A 17,175-nucleotide genomic window follows, 5' to 3' on the forward strand; every position below is an offset into this window, starting at 1 on the left:
GAAGTTTGAAAAGGCAGGCCTGGCTCCCTGAAGGGAAGAGGTGTTGTGACACAGCGTTGCAATGCTTAACTATATAGGTGCCTACAAAAGTCACAGGAATACACGGGTATCCACACAGCCTGAGTTTGGCACCTACTCTCCCTGTACAATGAATGGGGGGAGAGAGGAGCCTAAGAATGGGATTTGCAAAAGTCAGCACAGTAGGCATGGAACCTCCGAAGCTAGCTAATGGGAGGACCCATAACATGGTATTTCAACAATGCTTGGTTTAAGAAAAACTGAATGAATTACCTTCCTTGTAGTGAAGCTTTATTTTTTTTAATCACCTTTATCAAGCACACATCAGCTCAGCAACAGTGCATAAGGGAGTACATCAGCTTAGATCTAATCTGAACAAAGGCATGTGTTTACAGACCAGATTACAGCAAAAAGAAAAGATAAGAAACAGGCTGAGAGACTGTCACAGTAGATACAGTGCTCCTGCGAAGAGTGGATGGAGGCTAGTGCGGAGCAAAATTAAACCAGCTCGGGCTTGTGTTTGGTTTGAGGAGTAACTGGCAGTGAACAGCTACACAGCTCTTCACCCAGAATCATGGCCTTTGCATTTCCTGACAAACAGGCTGCAGACTGTTTGCATCTCTGAGTGCTGCTATACAGCTACCTTGGGGTGTCAGTAGAGTAGCCTCTAGGTCACAGTCTGGCACAAGAGTAACCAGGTGTCATTAGTCAGTACCACATAATGGAGAGCTAGGGTAGGTGCCCCTTCTTTAGAAACATCAGCCAGAAACCAAGCTGGACCTAATGGATCTTTCCAGCATGAGCTGCGGCACATTTCGGTGTAGTTGAGGATTGTACAGCATAAACAGGATCCCTCTTCAGTTGCTGTATCAGCAGTTGGGCTGCCTAAGCACAGGTAGCAGACTTCCACTCCAGAAGCGTGCTGTTCACTGGAGTTGGCACAAGCTCACAGAACGCCATGTGACCCCAGAGAGGGGAGCACGCCTGGCTCCCACAAATTTCTGAACACCATGCATGGGCGGAAGCAATGTGAGAAAATCAGAGCAAAACCAGGGTCGTGCTGGAAGCTTGCCTTCAGCTTGGGAAGCAACTGTTCCAGCTCAGGTTTGACATTTTTTACCTGATTAGGTTGCTAGATTTGGACGAGGCCAAGAAACAGTTACATCCAAACATTTTTAGGTCAACGCACACTTGGGAGGGAGCAGACTGTTTCAAACACTCCTGTCATACAATCAAGGAAATCTACACAGAGAAGAGCACATTGCACATTCCCTCATGTTCTCCTCTTAACCGGGACTCAGTGATATTTCTGGTCCCACACCATTGCCTTGATTTCCCTACGGAAGCAATTTACAAGGAAAGTGTTCCAACAGTTAACCCTGTAAATTCTGCCTGGGCCCAGAGTTAAGATGGGTTCCTTCCCTCTCCTGCTTCAGCACCAGCGACAATGGCTCTGTAGGCCAAACCAGGGCCACAGTTATACATGGGCAATGCTACCACCTCCAATGGATTGGCAGAGATGTTAGTGTGTTAGTGACAGGAGCAGAGTCAATTCTGTTGCTGCACAAAGAGGAAAAGAATCCAGCTCACTAGTTCTTCTACCACCTCTCAGGAAGGTGGAGTACCCACCGCGATGGGAGACCCTCCCCCGTTGCTGTAGTAAGGGTCTGCTCTTAAACTGCTCTAGTGGTGCAGCTCCAGTGCTACAGCGGTGCTGCTGAAGTGGTTTAAGTGTAGACATAGCCTAAGTTAGGAGCAGATTCATCATTTCAAGGTTAGAGTCCTACGTCAATACTAACTAGACAGGGCCCCAAAATATTCTGGGGAGGGATTTCCACTGGCCCAGCAGTTAAAAAAAAAAAAAAAAAAAAAGACATGGAACCAATATATCTGTTGTTTGCAGGGTTGTGGCCTTGTTGGTCCCAGAATCAGAGAGAGAAGGTGGGGGAGGGAATATCTTTTATTAGACTAATTCCTCTTGGTGAGAGAGAGAGAGAGAGAGAGAGAGGGGGGTTTGGAGCTGCACAGAGCTCTTTAAATATGCTCTGTGTAGATCCAAAGCTTGTCTCTCAGCAACAGAAGTTGGTCCAATAAAATATTACCTTCGCACCCTCGTCCCTCATCAATATGATGACAGGTTAGGGAACACCAGTTTCTGCATCTCCTCTAACACAGTTGCACTGAACCCCACAAGCAATGAGCTGTTTAAGTAGACACACCTCTACTTACAGTTACACTTGGGCAGATTTTCCCCAAGACACTGTTTACTGCCCACAGCTTGTGCCTTGCTGCTTCACAGTTACCAGTCCCATTGCTCTGTACATTAAGTCCCGCACTATGGAAAAGGTAGCTTAGAGAACAGAGTGGTTAAGAAAGCACAGGCATTTTGTTAGTTAGCTAGTTTAGCATAATAAGAGCAATGGCCTCCACTTGCTCCAGTCTCTAGCAGGCAAAGCAAACACCAACCCAGCGATAGTATTACAGACAGTGCGCTACACGCCAGTGCCAACCCCATTTTAGTGCAAACACTGTCAGACATCCATCCAAAGTGCTGCCGGGAAAGTCTCCCTGCCTGTCATGCAGGTCAGACTCCATTCAAAGGACCCCAAAGAATAAATCAGTGCCCTTCCCCCACCACCCCAGCAATACAAACCCCACCAGTGACATGTGAAAATCCTGCCTGCAGCATCACGCGCTGACAGAACCGGCTCTAGGTTTTTTGCTGCCCCAAGCAAAAAAATTGTTGGCTGCCCCACAGCCCTGGGCCCTCCCCCCCGCCGCCCCAGCCCTGAGCTCTCCCCACAAAACGTGACCTCCTCTTTCATCACAGCAATCCCTGTTTACACTTGTAGTGGGGATCAAACCATTTCTCTTATTTTTATTTCACTTTAGTATAAATCTCCCCCCCCCCCCCCGTCCCCTGCAACCCCATCTTTAGTGTTCCAAATGCACATGGAAGGCATAGGGACTAACCCTCAAACCTTGTACCCAGAAAGGAATGGGAATCTAGTAAAAAGGGTTCAGGCAGAGGAGCGGGTGTGGGTGCTTGGGGGCTCTACACTGGCAGAGAAGCAGGGTGTGATGTACTCACAGAGGAGGGTGGAGGAGGAGAGGGGGTATCAGGAGGGTTGTGGAAGAAGAATTGCAGGGGAAGGTGTGGGAGGAGAGGGCTGGGGGAGGGTACAAAGGGAGAGATGCGGGTGAAGTATAAGGGGAAGGGGTGCGGTGAAGGAGCGATGGGGGGAGGTACAAGTGAAGAGGCTGCAAGTGGGATGGGGGGGTGCAAGGGCTGAGAGGGGCAAGCACTGACAGAGCCGAGAGGACAGACACTGACCCTCCCGGGTGCCCGAGCTGTGAGGATCCCCTGGAGGGGCAGTATCCGCTGCCCCGCTCGAAGCCAGGCTCTGCCTCTCCCTGCCCAGGACAGGCAGCGCGGGGCTGAGGTGGGGGAGGTGCGCAGCAGGCTGGATCCAGGGGCAGGAGGGGGCAGTTCCCTGGCAGCTCGGGCTGCCCAGCCACTTGCCCTGTCAGCGCGCGAGCCAGGATCCACGCCCCCTGCCCAGCCCGGCGGCGCCCTGCACAGCCCACTCGAGCGGGGAAACGCTGAGCTGCCCTGGGTAGACTCCGAGCAGAGCAGCAGGACCCCTCCCCCCTCCCTGCATCCCGGGCCCCACTTCCCTCCCTCCCCAGCTCCTCACACACAGGCTGGACTGCAGTTCAGGCTGCCCTGCCGCTGGAGAGCCAGAGCATCATCCCCCGGAGCTGAGCCCCTCTCGCCACCGCAGCCCGGGCTCAGCTCCGGGGATGATGCTCTGGCTCTCCAGGAGCAGGGCAGCCTGAACTGCAGTCCAGCCTGTGCAACTCAGGCTGCCATGAGCGCCATCTAGCTACTGAAGCCAGAACTGCAGTGTCAGTTCTAGCTCAGACGGAAAGCTTCAGCTGACAGGGAACATCTTGCTTCAGGGCCAGCTCCTGGCTTTTTGTGCCCCAAGCAAAAAAAAGTGGGGGGGACTGGAGTGCCGCCCCTTGGAAATTGCCACCCCAAGCACATGCTTGGAGCGCTGGTGCCTAGAGCCAGCCCTGCGCGCTGGAGGAGACTGGGCGTGTGGGGTGTGTGTGTTCGGCCATTGCTCTGCTCTAGTCAGACAACTCTTGTACAAACCGCAGCAGGAGCTGGGTGACGCTCATTGTCCTGACTGGCCAGGAGACTGTTCCCTCATCTGACAGCTCCCCTCTGCTGACCCAGTCTCCCTTGTACAAACTGGTGACAGCATTTCATTCCACTTCCTCTCCATGCACGTATCCCTCTGCCCCAAACACTCCTTTGACGACCATCTCAGCACAACCATGGAAAGTGAACTCTCTGCTGATGCCCTGATTTTCTCCCCATTTCACTGAACCCCTGGAAGTCTCCTACATATTCCAACTGTATTGTGCTACAAGTGCAGCATTGAGTCTACAGCTGACATCTTTCCCCAGTACACTGGCAGAGCATGAGCTGATGCACCATTCTTTTTTCTTTGCTGACGCAGTATTGTACTATCCCAAAGGTCATGTCTGATTGACCTTAAGTCCCTAAAGACTGTGCACTATGGCTAATAGCCAGCTTTGTACCTATACCCATGGCCATCATGCCCATGTTAAACTACATCAATGGAATGCATTTTACATATGGATATTCGTGACTAAATATCTTCTACTCCACATTCACCACCCTGAGAGCAATCAGTGAAGTTACTAGAGGTTCTTGGTGGAGAACAGTCTTAGTTGAAGGTTATGGGCACTACAAAGTCCTCCAGAGTGCAAACATGGTAAATAAATATGGAAACTTCAGAGTCTGAGCTGCCATTGAATGTCTGACGGCTAGCAGGAGCTAACAAACAAGGCATAGATAGAGGATCAACAATTTCCCAGTACTCCTGCTCTATATGATCCCAGAATTCCCAGAGTTTAGGACTGAAGCTGTGACGTCTGCACATGATACTTTCAGGCACAGATCTTTGCAGACTGGAGCAGAACAATAGGCTGCAAAGGGCTGGGATGAAAACGTAACAGCTCACAGGGCAGAGACTTGAGGCAACGGAGATCAACCATGAGCATCCAAGATCTCCAGACTAAAGTCCTGGTTTCTTCTGTGGAGAGCTTGAAGTACTTGACTCAGCAATCCGCTCTCCTTGAAATGCACAGCATTGTCACATTGATTGATGTACGCACGTAGCACCTGATAGTCCAGCCTGACTGAATCCCACTTGCCCAGTCTGAACATGGCCCATGCTGCTGAAACTACGTTTTCATTTTAAAGAGTATTTTTCTAGTCCTGCTGGTTGGAGGGAAAACCTTAAATGGGAATGAAGTGTGAATAGTGCAGCGGCTGCTGTTACGACATGGAACCTTTAGGGGGAGCTCCATTCCTTGTCTCAGCACTAGTCAATGGAGGAGTCCTGGCAAGCTCTTACTACCTGCCCCAGACTCCTCCTAGCTGGCGCCCCATCCCTAGGCACAGGCAGGGAGAGTTACTGTAGGTACATGACACTGACTCCGCAGAGCAGGGAGGAAGAGACAGGAGACTCCTGCCAGCAAGGAAGCTTTGAGTCCCAGTAGGCTACGGTGGCTGCTAAGCTTTGAAGACAGAGGCAAATTTGGTGGGGCCAGGGAGAGAACTGCTTTGTCTTTGTGGGGGGAAGAACCTGGTGGCAAAGAGGAGGGGACCGAGGTGGAGCGTGTCTGAGCGTGTGGGGTGTTAGTAGCAGTGAGTGAATGGTGGGGAGGTAGAAGATCAGGAGGGGATGATAGTGTTTGTGATGAGGGCACTAAATCTTCTCTTCCATCCCTAGAGCCATGTTCAGCTCCAAGGAGATACAAACTGTGCCCAGCAAGCTGGGGTTCTGCATGGTGCGTAACTAGGGCGAGAGCAGGCCAGAGACAATGGTAGGAACGGAATGGCTCGGCTGCGAAGAAAGCTGTGTCTACACAGATCCCAGCTCTGAGCAAAAGGCTCAGCTGAAAAGTGCTTTGGCAGCAGCGTTCTTTGGCTGTCTACACTAGCACTTCTGTCCATCAGGGGTGTGAAAAGCCACCACCCTGACCGACATAAGTTACACTGATGGAAGTGCCGGTGTGGACGCTCTCCTGCCAACACAGCTACCGCCATTCATTGGGGCTGATTTAATTATGCTGACAGGAAAGCTCTCTCCTGTGGGCATAGAGCAGGTATACAGGAGGCCTTACAGTGGTGCAGCTGCAGCAGTACAGCCGTGCTGCTGTAAGATCTGTAGTATAGACATAACCTGAGTGTGCAGCCTGTTCGGAAACCAAAAAAAGTGAGAGCTGCCAGGGATCAGACAATGAACAGGAGAGCTAATGCATTTGCTTATACTGGGGGCCTGGCTCTGCTATGATCCAGCAGTACAGGAGACAGACTCCTGCTGCCCTTAGACTAGGTCTACACTACGGGGGGAGGGGGAGAGGGGTGAGTCGACCTAAGATACGCAACTTCAGCTACGTGAATAGCGTAGCTGAAGTTGCGTATTTTAGGTTGACTTACCTGGCTGTGAGGACGGCGGCGAGTCGACCGCTGTCGCTCCGCCGTCGACTCCTCTTCCGCCTCTTGCCGCGGTGGATTTCCGGAGTCGACGGCAGAGCAATCAGGGATCGATTTTATCGGGTCTTCACTAGATGCGATAAGTCGATCCCCAATAGATCGTTTGCTACCCGCCAATCTGGCAGGTAGTGAAGACATGCCCTTAATCATGCTAAAATACCACCAGCAAAAGGTGCACCAATCAACATGCTCTTCCGAGAGATCTGGTTTTAACCTGACTGCTCCACAGCAAGGCTCAAAGGCAAACAGGACAGCCACGAGTAAAGACGACCAAGTGCTTACTAGGTGGGCGCTTGGGAAGGCCTCCCTCCAACACACTGTTGGTTCTGCTTTAGCAATGTTTGTATGTAGCTAAAGTCGCACAGGGACATGAGGGAGCAGAACATAAAGGCTCACATTGGGGTGTGGCCAGGACCAACATCCAGAAACAAATTCTTAGGATCCTTACTGGCTCAGGCCCTGCTTTCCCAGGGCATCCAAGAGACAAAAGCTAGTAAAAGTGGTTTGCATTTTGCAGGTTTATTTGGTTCAAATCTATTAAAGCTATTAAACAAAAACCCAGCCAGCATCTTTGGTAGCTAACTCTGCCAAGATGAACAAGAACGCCCCCTATGCTCCACTAGGAAGCCCTGTCTCCCCTCTAGGGGTTAGTAACAGCTTGGCTCTGCTACTTAGAACAGTCACCTAACAAAACCAGGCCTTGCAAAGGAGCAAAGGCTGGGATCCAGCGAGCAAAGCACCCCCATACACACACTGAACACAAAGCACCTAAGCCCCAGCGTTGTGTGGCCTGGAAATGGCCTGTTTGGGAAGCAGCTGCTGTTTCCCGCCCTGCTGCATAATCCTTCACCTACTCATTACATCCCCCACAGGCTTAGCTGGGCCTCCAAATTTGTAAGATACCCCAAGGTCAAAGCTAGTGTCTAGGTCATAGGAGATGGGCCCCTGGGACAGGAAATGAGATTCCAGTCTCCTAATAAATGGTTATTTTGACCTTTGCTTCCATTTCTGCATTCTGTAGGGGGCACAGAGTTGGATGGGTGAGGCAGTGAGCGAGCAAAGGCATGTCTGGCACTGGGGGAGCAGCTGAACCCTGTAACTCTGACAGGGTGCGGTCAGCCCCTAATGGAGGTTGGGGGGAAAGAGACAGACCCAGCATAACCTGTTCCCCAGAATGGGGGCTGGGAAATCAAGGAATGCTGGGCAAAGCTGGGGGACAGAGGCTGCCTCCTTCCCAGCAAGGGAGAGACCCATGACGGGGCACAATCTCGGGGGACTTTCTGCTAGAGAGCTGGGGGGAGCTGTGGCACTTGTCAGGGTCTCCCCAGGCACACAGCCCACATCAGGTACACAAATGGACTGCCATGAGGGCAGCCAATGTCTGGGGAAAAGGCCCCTGAGGGGTGGGACATGGTCTGACAGCCAGAGAAAGATGGGTAGACCTGAGGGAGCCTCGGGGGCCTCTCTGACATGGAGGCTGGCTGAGAGGGAGCAAATCCCAAGGGGGGAAAGTTCGCTGAACTGTGGGGCCAAATCACCCCCTTGGCCAGGCAGGCTGAGGAGACGCCAGTCACCTGCTGCCCAAGGAAAGCTCCCTGTCCCAGTGACATTGGGACTGGTGTGCAGCTGGATCCCATTGACACTCTCCCAGGAGGGATGGGTTAGGGTTCCCAAACAAGGCCCGTTTCCATAGGGCTGGTGGAGCAGTGCTCCCTCCAGGACCAGCTGCTCTAGGCCACAGCAAGGTGTGCTGAGGCTATGTCTGGGTGCCCATCGGGGTTGGGGGTGGGCAAGGAGAATTTTAGCACGGGGACACTTTACGCACCTCAAGGTTGGTATCTAGAAGACTGAGCTCTTAAAGTTACCATAGACAAAACACTGCATCTTACCCACCCCCACTCTGTGCTAGTCAGGCACCCCATGGTCTCTTCGCACTCCTCGGTACCCCATCCTGAGTTCCTACCATGCTTGTGCATGCCCTACTGTCTCCTCCTCACGGTCCCTTTCTGGGCTCCCATCACCCCCTCCCCCCATGCATGCCCTTTCCCAAGCCCTTGGCTTAACGCCACCCCTCTATGTGCTCCCCAGTCCATACCCCATCTTTCTCAGAGCCCTCCCATCACAGCACAGCTCCCCCAGCCAGAGCTAGTCAGTCTTGGGGAAGGTCACATTTAAACAGGATGGTCTGGGTCTAAGCAGAGGGTGAAGGTGAGTGTGAAGTCGGGCCAGCTGACAATGATCTGAACAGGGCCATCTTCACATCCAGAGTGTTTGAATGTTGTGTTAATTAACATGACCTCATCTCCAGCCCAGACAGCCCTTGGTGTCCTCCCCCTGTGGCTCAGCCTGGCAGATAGCAGCAGTCAGGTCAGTAGCATGGCAGTTTAAACTACCAAAATACTAAACATCCATAAATATAAACCCAGCTCTTCACACACTGAAAACCCAACACTAATATAGCTCCTGGACACTCAGAGGCATGTCTCAGCAAGGACACGCAAACAAAGCACGCACAGCTGGAGTCCCCAGGTGAAACCCTGTTTGGGATACTCTGAACCACACTTCGGAACAGTCTGATCAATGAATCACAGGCTCATTTTTAAAACATCAAAATTCCTTTTGGGATTTTTACCAAACTCCTCAGAAAAGCCTCTACCTTGAGTGAGAAGCGGCACAGAAAAACTCAGGAAGATCAGGCTCTTTCTGGAGGAGCTAGGGAAGGGTTAAATATGGGGCTTATAATGGGAAGCCAGCTTCCACTTTAACTACAGCATGGCAGTAGCCACTTCCACAGCAGCACAGAGAAGGAATGAAGACAAGTGACTTATGACATGCTGCAGACTGACTCTCGCATGACACACTGGCAATATCAGCAGGAAAGATCAAGTGCAGAATGCTGGAAGTCCAGCCTGGGCAGGATGCTAGCAGCATATTGCCCGGATAAGCGCAGCGGCCTCAATGCAGGGTGAGGTAGGGACATCTCTTCAACAATTGCCCCAGATTTCTCTAGACAGGGCTTGGGATCAGAGGCCTCTCCTCGGCACTAAAACTGGTGCAGCAGCTTCCACACCCTCTAGGGTTATTTTACTTCCTCGCCTCCTGTGCCTATCACTCAAAGGAAGGGGTCTGTGCATGTGGGGTTTGTAAACATTACATTCTAGTGCGGGACCTCTCAGGGGGGTCGCGAGGTTATTAGATGGGGGGGTCGCGAGCTGTCAGCCTCCACCCCGAACCCCGCTTTGCATCCACCATTTATAATGGTGTTAAATATAGAAAAAAGTTTTTAATTTATAAGAGGGGGTCGCACTCAGAGGCTTGCTGTGTGAAAGGGGTCACCAGTACAAAAGTTTGAGAACTACTGTTCTAGCAGCTCTTTCTCAATGCTAAAGCACTGCAAGTAGAGCATGAGTCGAATTTAGGCTGCTCTCCTGTTGAGAGAAGCAGTGACATGGGCCACACCCAATCTGTTTCTTTCCTAACAGCATCAGGGCCGGCGCAACCCATTAGGCGGCCTAGGGCGCTACAATTCGGGGGGCGGCGACCGCAGCGGTATTTCGGTGGCGGGACCTTCCGCTGCCTCTGTGGGGGGGCGGCATTTTGGGGCGGGACCTTCCCGCTGCCTAGGGCATCAGAAAAGCTGGCGGCGCTCCTGAACAGCATCCAACTAATGTGCTTGCTAACCCCACAGTCCCTCTAGCACTAGAATGCATCACCCTGGAGGAGGCCCTTAGCAGTCAAGTAGGATTATTTCAAGGATTCTTGTTCTAAAGGATCTTGTATTGTCTCAGGCCCTTTGTGTACCCTATGGAGAGCCCAAAGTGTCAGTGCTTCCTGCTTACTGCCACAATTCCAATAAATCAACACTGGCTAAAGCAAAAAAACCACACATGTTACAACAGAAGCCAAACAAGGAAATGACGACAGGTACAAATTTGCTCTCCCTTAAAAAAGTCTTCAGAATAGACATCCTGCTGAGGCTGGGAATGCCTCTCCATTATGCACTCTTTGGCACTCGTACTAAGAGCAATGGAGGTCAGCTGCGATAGATGACTCCATACTATGGCAATCTGTAACCTCTACATTACATGGTGTTACAGGGGTCAGGACTAACACTGTCCTTTCCCTGAAGATGCTTAATGGATTCCACATTTGCCCAGCCTGTCCATACAAGTGAACTCACTTTGCTGCAGGTGCCCTGCTCTCAGACAGCAGTTTGCCTTCACTGACACTGACAATCAGTTTCCCAACAAGACAACAGCGGACGCTAGAGCGGAGGAAATTTTACAGGTCTCCCTGGGCCAGCTGTCAGTGACAGCGTAACCCCAAAGGCCAGATGGCCACTACTTTATGGGGTGGAGAGACCTGAAGCCTCCCCCACCCACCCCAGAGATGCAGGGGTTTCTGCTTGTCTTTTTACCTTAGATAACAGGGAAAAAAAGTGTAGTCTTTCCTGTTCTTGCCGGAGGGCCTCCTGGGTGTCTCAGAACAAGTGTATGGGGGGGGGGGGGAGGGGTTCTCACTCCGCAATGAATAGTTAACAGAGAGATCCTTTCCCCAAACATTAGTCAATCATTAGTGTCAAGACACTGAAGCAACGTTTTTCACAGTCTGAACCAGACTTAACCTCAATTGCTTAGATATCGAGTCTCCTGTGATGGCAATGCCACTACTTACTCCAGTCACTCGAGAGCCTTCCAGGGTAGGCAAGAGCCACATCTCTAATGTAACCAAACAAGCAGAACACAGATCATTTTAAAGCCGCATGGGCTACCTTTGTACAGGACAAAGCAGCACTAGAAGGCAAAAGTCCAGTTCTGTCCTGTGCAGATCTCCTTTCAAAACTACTCAAAAGCAGGGCTGGGAAGCTCTTTGTACATTCAACTGCAGAACACACTGAAATGAAGAAGAGGCGCTGCCGACTCTCCTGATGGCTGCTGCTGCTAGAGCAATGTTTGGTACAGATACCCTCTCTTATAGGCACTCAGGGGGTAAAACGTAGCCACAACAAACTTGCCATCAAACATCCTTCCAGTGAGCAATTTCTGGGCAGCTTTGGAATCACCAGCATTTGCATATTCAACGAAGACCTGAAAAGACAGAGACAAGGGCATCACTGCCATTGAGTCACAGACCCCAGGGATTTCATCCATCACCCACTGATTGGGTAAGTTTGGCTTTATTCCTCTCCTCCTTAGTGAGGAATTATCGCTAGTGAACTGATTTCCTTGCCTGTAACTCCAGAGTGCCCTCAGCAGACTCCGTGGGACTAGAACAGCAGGGAAGGGGGTCACACAGCCTGAGTCTGTAGGGAAGGCCAGTTAAGCTTCTACCTACCATTCCTCATTTCTCTGGACTAGACATTTAGCAAGTTGGCGCTGAGCATCTTAACACACCCCTTTCTCACCCCACTTTCCTCATCCTCCACTCTGTACCCCAAAGCCTCCCCTAAAACTAGTCTGGCATCTCTTAAGCTAGGAAACACTGAGCTACCTTGACAAATTCATGCTGCTGCACAACAGAACCAGATACTTCTAGTTGCACAGTACTGCCCTCATCCAGCAGGATTAATGCTTGACAGTGAGGCTGGTAGTGTAAATATCAAGCCCCTTCCCCTCCACACTTACTTGGCCTTTGCCAGGATTCTCCTTTGGAACAAGCAAGGAAACCACCGTGCCGTATTTCTGACACTCCTCTCTTATGTCTTCCAGCACATCTGAGGGAAGAGAAAGCCATGTGGCCTGTGCTTTGCAAACTATTACCAGTTATAAACCACACTAGGGCAATCCAACTGTGTGGAATGTGAGCAGTCCCGACTGAGTCTGGATCAGTCACTTCTCATCGTACACTTAATTCTCCTTCTTTGTCTGCGTACACCAGAGATGTCCCAATGTCTGAGTGAGCCGGAATCTGGACGGAGCTGGCTTGGCAGCGACCCACCTAAGATCAAGAGAATCCTGGCAGGGAGAGGGAAGGCGTGCCAGAGGCTGGGCAGATAGTGAAGTGACTTGCCCGAGCAAGGCCGTGGCTAAGCCAGCACTGGAGAGTTCTTATGATGGACTGAAATGCTACCTCAATAAAAATGACTTGCCCAAATACCCTCCAGTTTGGTGAAAAAATTCTCTGCTGGCCCCTGGTTTGGCAGAACTTCTGCTGCAGGTTTTGAGGAAGGGGCAATATCAGGGTTAGCCTACAGAGTGGCTGCCAATGCTCGGCAAGGACACATACTGGAAGAAAGCGCTAAGCCTATAGGAGGGAATTCCAGAGAGCAGCCACCCAGCTCTCCCCACCCTTCATATCTTCATACCTACTCCACCTGCCCCGATCTATAGGATCTTCTGCAGATCTCGCTAGGCCCAGGAGGAGCCAGGTGCTCAATGTGGCTCTCAGCAGCTCCTGCAGATTTTAAAGAGGCAAGTCTGGAACCAAAAACAAGAGTCCTGGGGGAGAACCTGGGGAAGCAAGTGGCAAACTGGGATACCAGCTGGGGAGCCAGGGAATCTGCTCAGCTAGCGTGCTTTCCCCGAACTCTGCAATGTGGTGGGAGGCAGGCCATAGGAAGCACAGGATCTCAGGGGTGCTACAGGGAGCCTGGAATCCAGCTCCAGCTCCCTCCTGTTACCCACTTGGGCACATTGAAGCACATGGTGGTCCTGAGGCACCCTACGCTCTTGCACGAATAGTAGGCAGCAATCCCATCATGGTGCCCAGGAGAGTACTTATCCCATGATGCTCCAGCTCTTCTTAAACCCCATTAACTTCACCTTCCCCACCAGGAGTCAGGCACTGAAGGGAAGATGCTACCACAACCCTTGGTGTGGGGGTGGGGAACTGTTATTTCTCCCTAGACACTGGGGTGTCTCAATGACTTTTCTGCTCCATAGCCCTGCTACTTGGGAGGTGGCGACAGCCCTACTGCTGTCTGCCTCCCCGCTGCCGACTGTCCCCCCCACCTGTCCACCAGGAGAGGGAGGGGATTGGAAGATTGCCACAGGAGACGTACAGGAGCATTTAGATAAGGCTGCTGCTGGGAGGCAGCAGCAACCTGGTGTCAGACCCAGGAGCATGGAGGCTGGGGAGGGGCATTGCTCTCTGTTCCCAACACATGGCAAGGGGGCTTTTGTACCTGGAGTATTCCCAGCCCCCAGAAATGCCTGAACTCAGTGGGCCACCCACTGATTCTACTTGTCCCAGAAGCATCAACAGAAAAATAGTGTTATTTAAAGGGGTCTCAGTTCCAGACAGAGGACATATAGGGTCTGGCAGAGCGCTGCATCCTTCAGTCACCAAGTCTCTGCTACATCACAGTGGGAACAAGCCCTGTCTAGGACAAGGGTGAGAGCCTGGGTCCCCAGAGGGAAAACATTAGTGTCACGGACTAGACACGTGTGGCTGCACTGCTTGCTCACAGGAGTGGGGCCAGTCTTGTTCCCTGATGTGTACACTCACTGATTGTTTTGCACAGCTAGAAGCTGGAAGTTCCATGAGTGCTCTGTACTGGGTTATAATATCACTTAAAGCAGGGAGGAAACCCGGCTACTACAAGCCAGGCTCTTTGTGAAGAGAGCTCATCCTATAGCCTACTCCCATAGGGGGCTTTCATAGATTCATAGATTCTAGGACTGGAAGGGACCTCGAGAGGTCATCGAGTCCAGTCCCCTGCCCGCATGGCAGGACCATGCTCTCCTAGCTTTCTCCGAGCGTCTGCACTTTGTACACAACGCTGCTAATGTATGACAATACAGATAGATTATTTTAAATAATCTAGCCTTGTGGATAAGGGTGAAGCTGTGGATGTGGTATACCTAGACTTTAGTAAGGCATTTGATACGGTCTCGCATGATATTCTTATCGATAAACTAGGCAAATACAAATTAGATGGGGCTACTATAAGGTGGGTGCATAACTGGCTGGATAACCGTACTCAGAGAGTTGTTATTAATGGTTCCCAATCCTGCTGGAAAGGCATAACGAGTGGGGTACCGCAGGGGTCTGTTTTGGGACCGGCTCTGTTCAATATCTTCATCAACGACTTAGATATTGGCATAGAAAGTACGCTTATTAAGTTTGCGGATGATACCAAACTGGGAGGGATTGCAACTACTTTGGAGGACAGGGTCATAATTCAAAATGATCTGGACAAATTGGAGAAATGGTCTGAGTTAAACAGGATGAAGTTTAACAAAGACAAATGCAAAGTGCTCCACTTAGGAAGGAAAAATCAATTTCACACATACAGAATGGGAAAAGACTGTCTAGGAAGGAGTACGGCAGAAAGGGATCTAGGGGTTATAGTGGACCACAAGCTAAATATGAGTCAACAGTGTGATGCTGTTGCAAAAAAAGCAAACATGATTCTGGGATGCATTAACAGGTGTGTTGTGAGCAAGACACGAGAAGTCATTCTTCCGCTCTACTCTGCTCTGGTTAGGCCTCAGCTGGAGTATTGTGTCCAGTTCTGGGCGCTGCATTTTAAAAAAGATGTGGAGAAATTGGAAAGGGTCCAAAGAAGAGCAATAAGAATGATTAAAGGTCTTGAGAACATGACCTATGAAGGAAGGCTGAAAGAACTGGGTTTGTTTAGTTTGGAAAAGAGAAGACTGAGAGGGGACATGCTAGCAGTTTTCAGGTATCTAAAAGGGTGTCATAAGGAGGAGGGAGAGAACTTGTTCACCTTAGCCTCTAAGGATAGAACCAGAAACAATGGGTTTAAACTGCAGCAAGGGAGGTCTAGGTTGGACATTAGGAAAAAGTTCCTAACTGTCAGGGTGGTTAAACACTGGAACAAATTGCCTAGGGAGGTTGTGGAATCTCCGTCTCTGGAGATATTTAAGAGTAGGTTAGATAAATGTCTATTAGGGATGGTCTAGGCAGTATTTGGTCCTGCCATGCGGGCAGGGGACTGGACTCGATGACCTCTCGAGGTCCCTTCCAGTCCTATAATCTATGAATCTATGAAAATCTCTGCTGCTGTCTGAATGACATCACTCAACGCATTTCAGCATTCTCCCCTCCCTCCCACCCTGTTCTGCACATGCAGGCATCTGGCGCTGCTTTGACCCATGGGTTATGTGCTCAAGCAGCCCTTCTAGCCATCCATGAACTTACTCCAATCTCTGGGTCACCCTCTCTAATCGGCTAGGCCCAGTCTCTTCTCAGAGCATTCTCTGCAACTCCTGCCATCTGGAACAGCCTTCCTGTACCTGTGCACTTGTTTCAAATCCCAGCTGAGTTTCTTTGCTCCCTTTTCCTTATGCCTCTAAACTCTCATCCCACTCTGATCCCAACAGCATTCTGGGATGTGGATTTGTACGACAACATTACTGCACTGCAGTCTGTAATACAGATACCAACCTTCATATTCTTCTTCACTCTGAAGAGAAGCGTCACTCAAGACATTGAGCAGCCTTAGCACTGGAGTTGGAAGCATCACCAAATCTTCAATATGGGGAGCTGCTTTGCCACCACCCAGTTCCATGGAAGGAAAGGCATTAAACGGGAAAGCAGGGGGAGGGCAAGAAAGGCTGCATCAGTATTTAGACTTTTGGAGGTACAGTTTTGTTTCCCCTCACCACATACATGCATTACACCCTGTAGCCATGCTGTGTGCAGCTGGCCTCAATCTTCAGATTGACCAGCCTCTTTTCCAGGAAGGCTTTGAGTGCAACCTATGAGACCCAAAGGCCAGAAGGTTAGTTTGCCCAGAAACAGTGGCTGAAAGTGCTTTTAAAGGCACAGAAGCAGTGTGAATCAAGTCTGAAATTATTGCTATTCAGCTTGGATTCAGACATTGACAAGGGTCCCCATGGCCAAAGTAGCTGGACCAGGTGTTACTTATACAGCAGGATATAAAGCCCTTCTACCCCATCAATGAAAGGAGAGTTACTCATCTTGCAATTCTACTTCTCTGTACGTACCATCACTGCAGGATTTGCACTCGTGGGTACCATGTTCAAGCAGGTACCTACTCCCCTTGACCAGTGTTTTGCACCAGCTCCTTCTATTCCCAATGTCACAGCCTCAGTTCCCCCAAGAATATTTTCTGTCAGTTCCTGAATGCATGTGAAGCAAGAGCTCCCTTACAAATCTAGCTGTGCACCACTGCACCGTGAGAATTGCACAGTTCACAGTATCAAGGGCAAAAGAAAAGTGCTGTTTTTTTTAAAATGCAACCCTTTGCCTTAGTGTAGGGCCCCGTATTCTGGGGAGGTGGAAGGATGGGTGAGTTAGAACCCTGTGTGGGCTCTTCACAGAGCAGAATTACAAAGTAAGCATCCCTTCTTTAAAGGCAAGTTGCCACTCTTGGAGAACAAGAAGCTCAAGGGATGCCTAGAAATCCTGCCACGTGCACTCTTGCTGCAGTGTGACCAGCGAGGCCAGCACAGAATAGTAAGATCCTAATGAATGGTTCGTCATCAACAGACAACCAAGACCTCTAACAAACCCTAAAGCAACAAGAACTGCCCATGCCTTCAAAGGTATGAGGCGGGGTAAATTCCCTAACTGACCATGAGGCAGATTGTAGATTGAGACCATGGCAGTCTGACCCACCTTCCCTC

The 17,175-nt window shown here is 50.6% G+C and overlaps 1 protein-coding gene across 3 annotated transcripts in view; it reads right to left on the reverse strand.

Annotated features, from left to right (window-relative positions):
* Positions 1-17,175, reverse strand: part of UHMK1 (U2AF homology motif kinase 1) — a 57,948-nt gene that overhangs the window by 15,738 nt on the left and 25,035 nt on the right. Inside the window, exons 6-8 of one of the 3 annotated variants that reach the window (XM_054036587.1) lie at positions 15,971-16,069; positions 12,244-12,332; positions 7,120-11,706 (exon numbers count right to left, since the gene is read on the reverse strand). The exons of the other annotated variants lie outside the window; for them this stretch is intronic. Of the exons in view, the coding sequence (XP_053892562.1) occupies positions 11,560-11,706; positions 12,244-12,332; positions 15,971-16,069 (335 nt within the window). The 3' untranslated portion in view covers positions 7,120-11,559. Of the gene's footprint in view, positions 1-7,119; positions 11,707-12,243; positions 12,333-15,970; positions 16,070-17,175 lie in introns of those variants that run through there. 3 annotated transcript variants of the gene reach the window in all.

Source organism: Malaclemys terrapin, chromosome 8 (genome assembly GCF_027887155.1).
Source record: "Malaclemys terrapin pileata isolate rMalTer1 chromosome 8, rMalTer1.hap1, whole genome shotgun sequence".
Taxonomy (NCBI): Eukaryota; Metazoa; Chordata; order Testudines; family Emydidae; genus Malaclemys; species Malaclemys terrapin.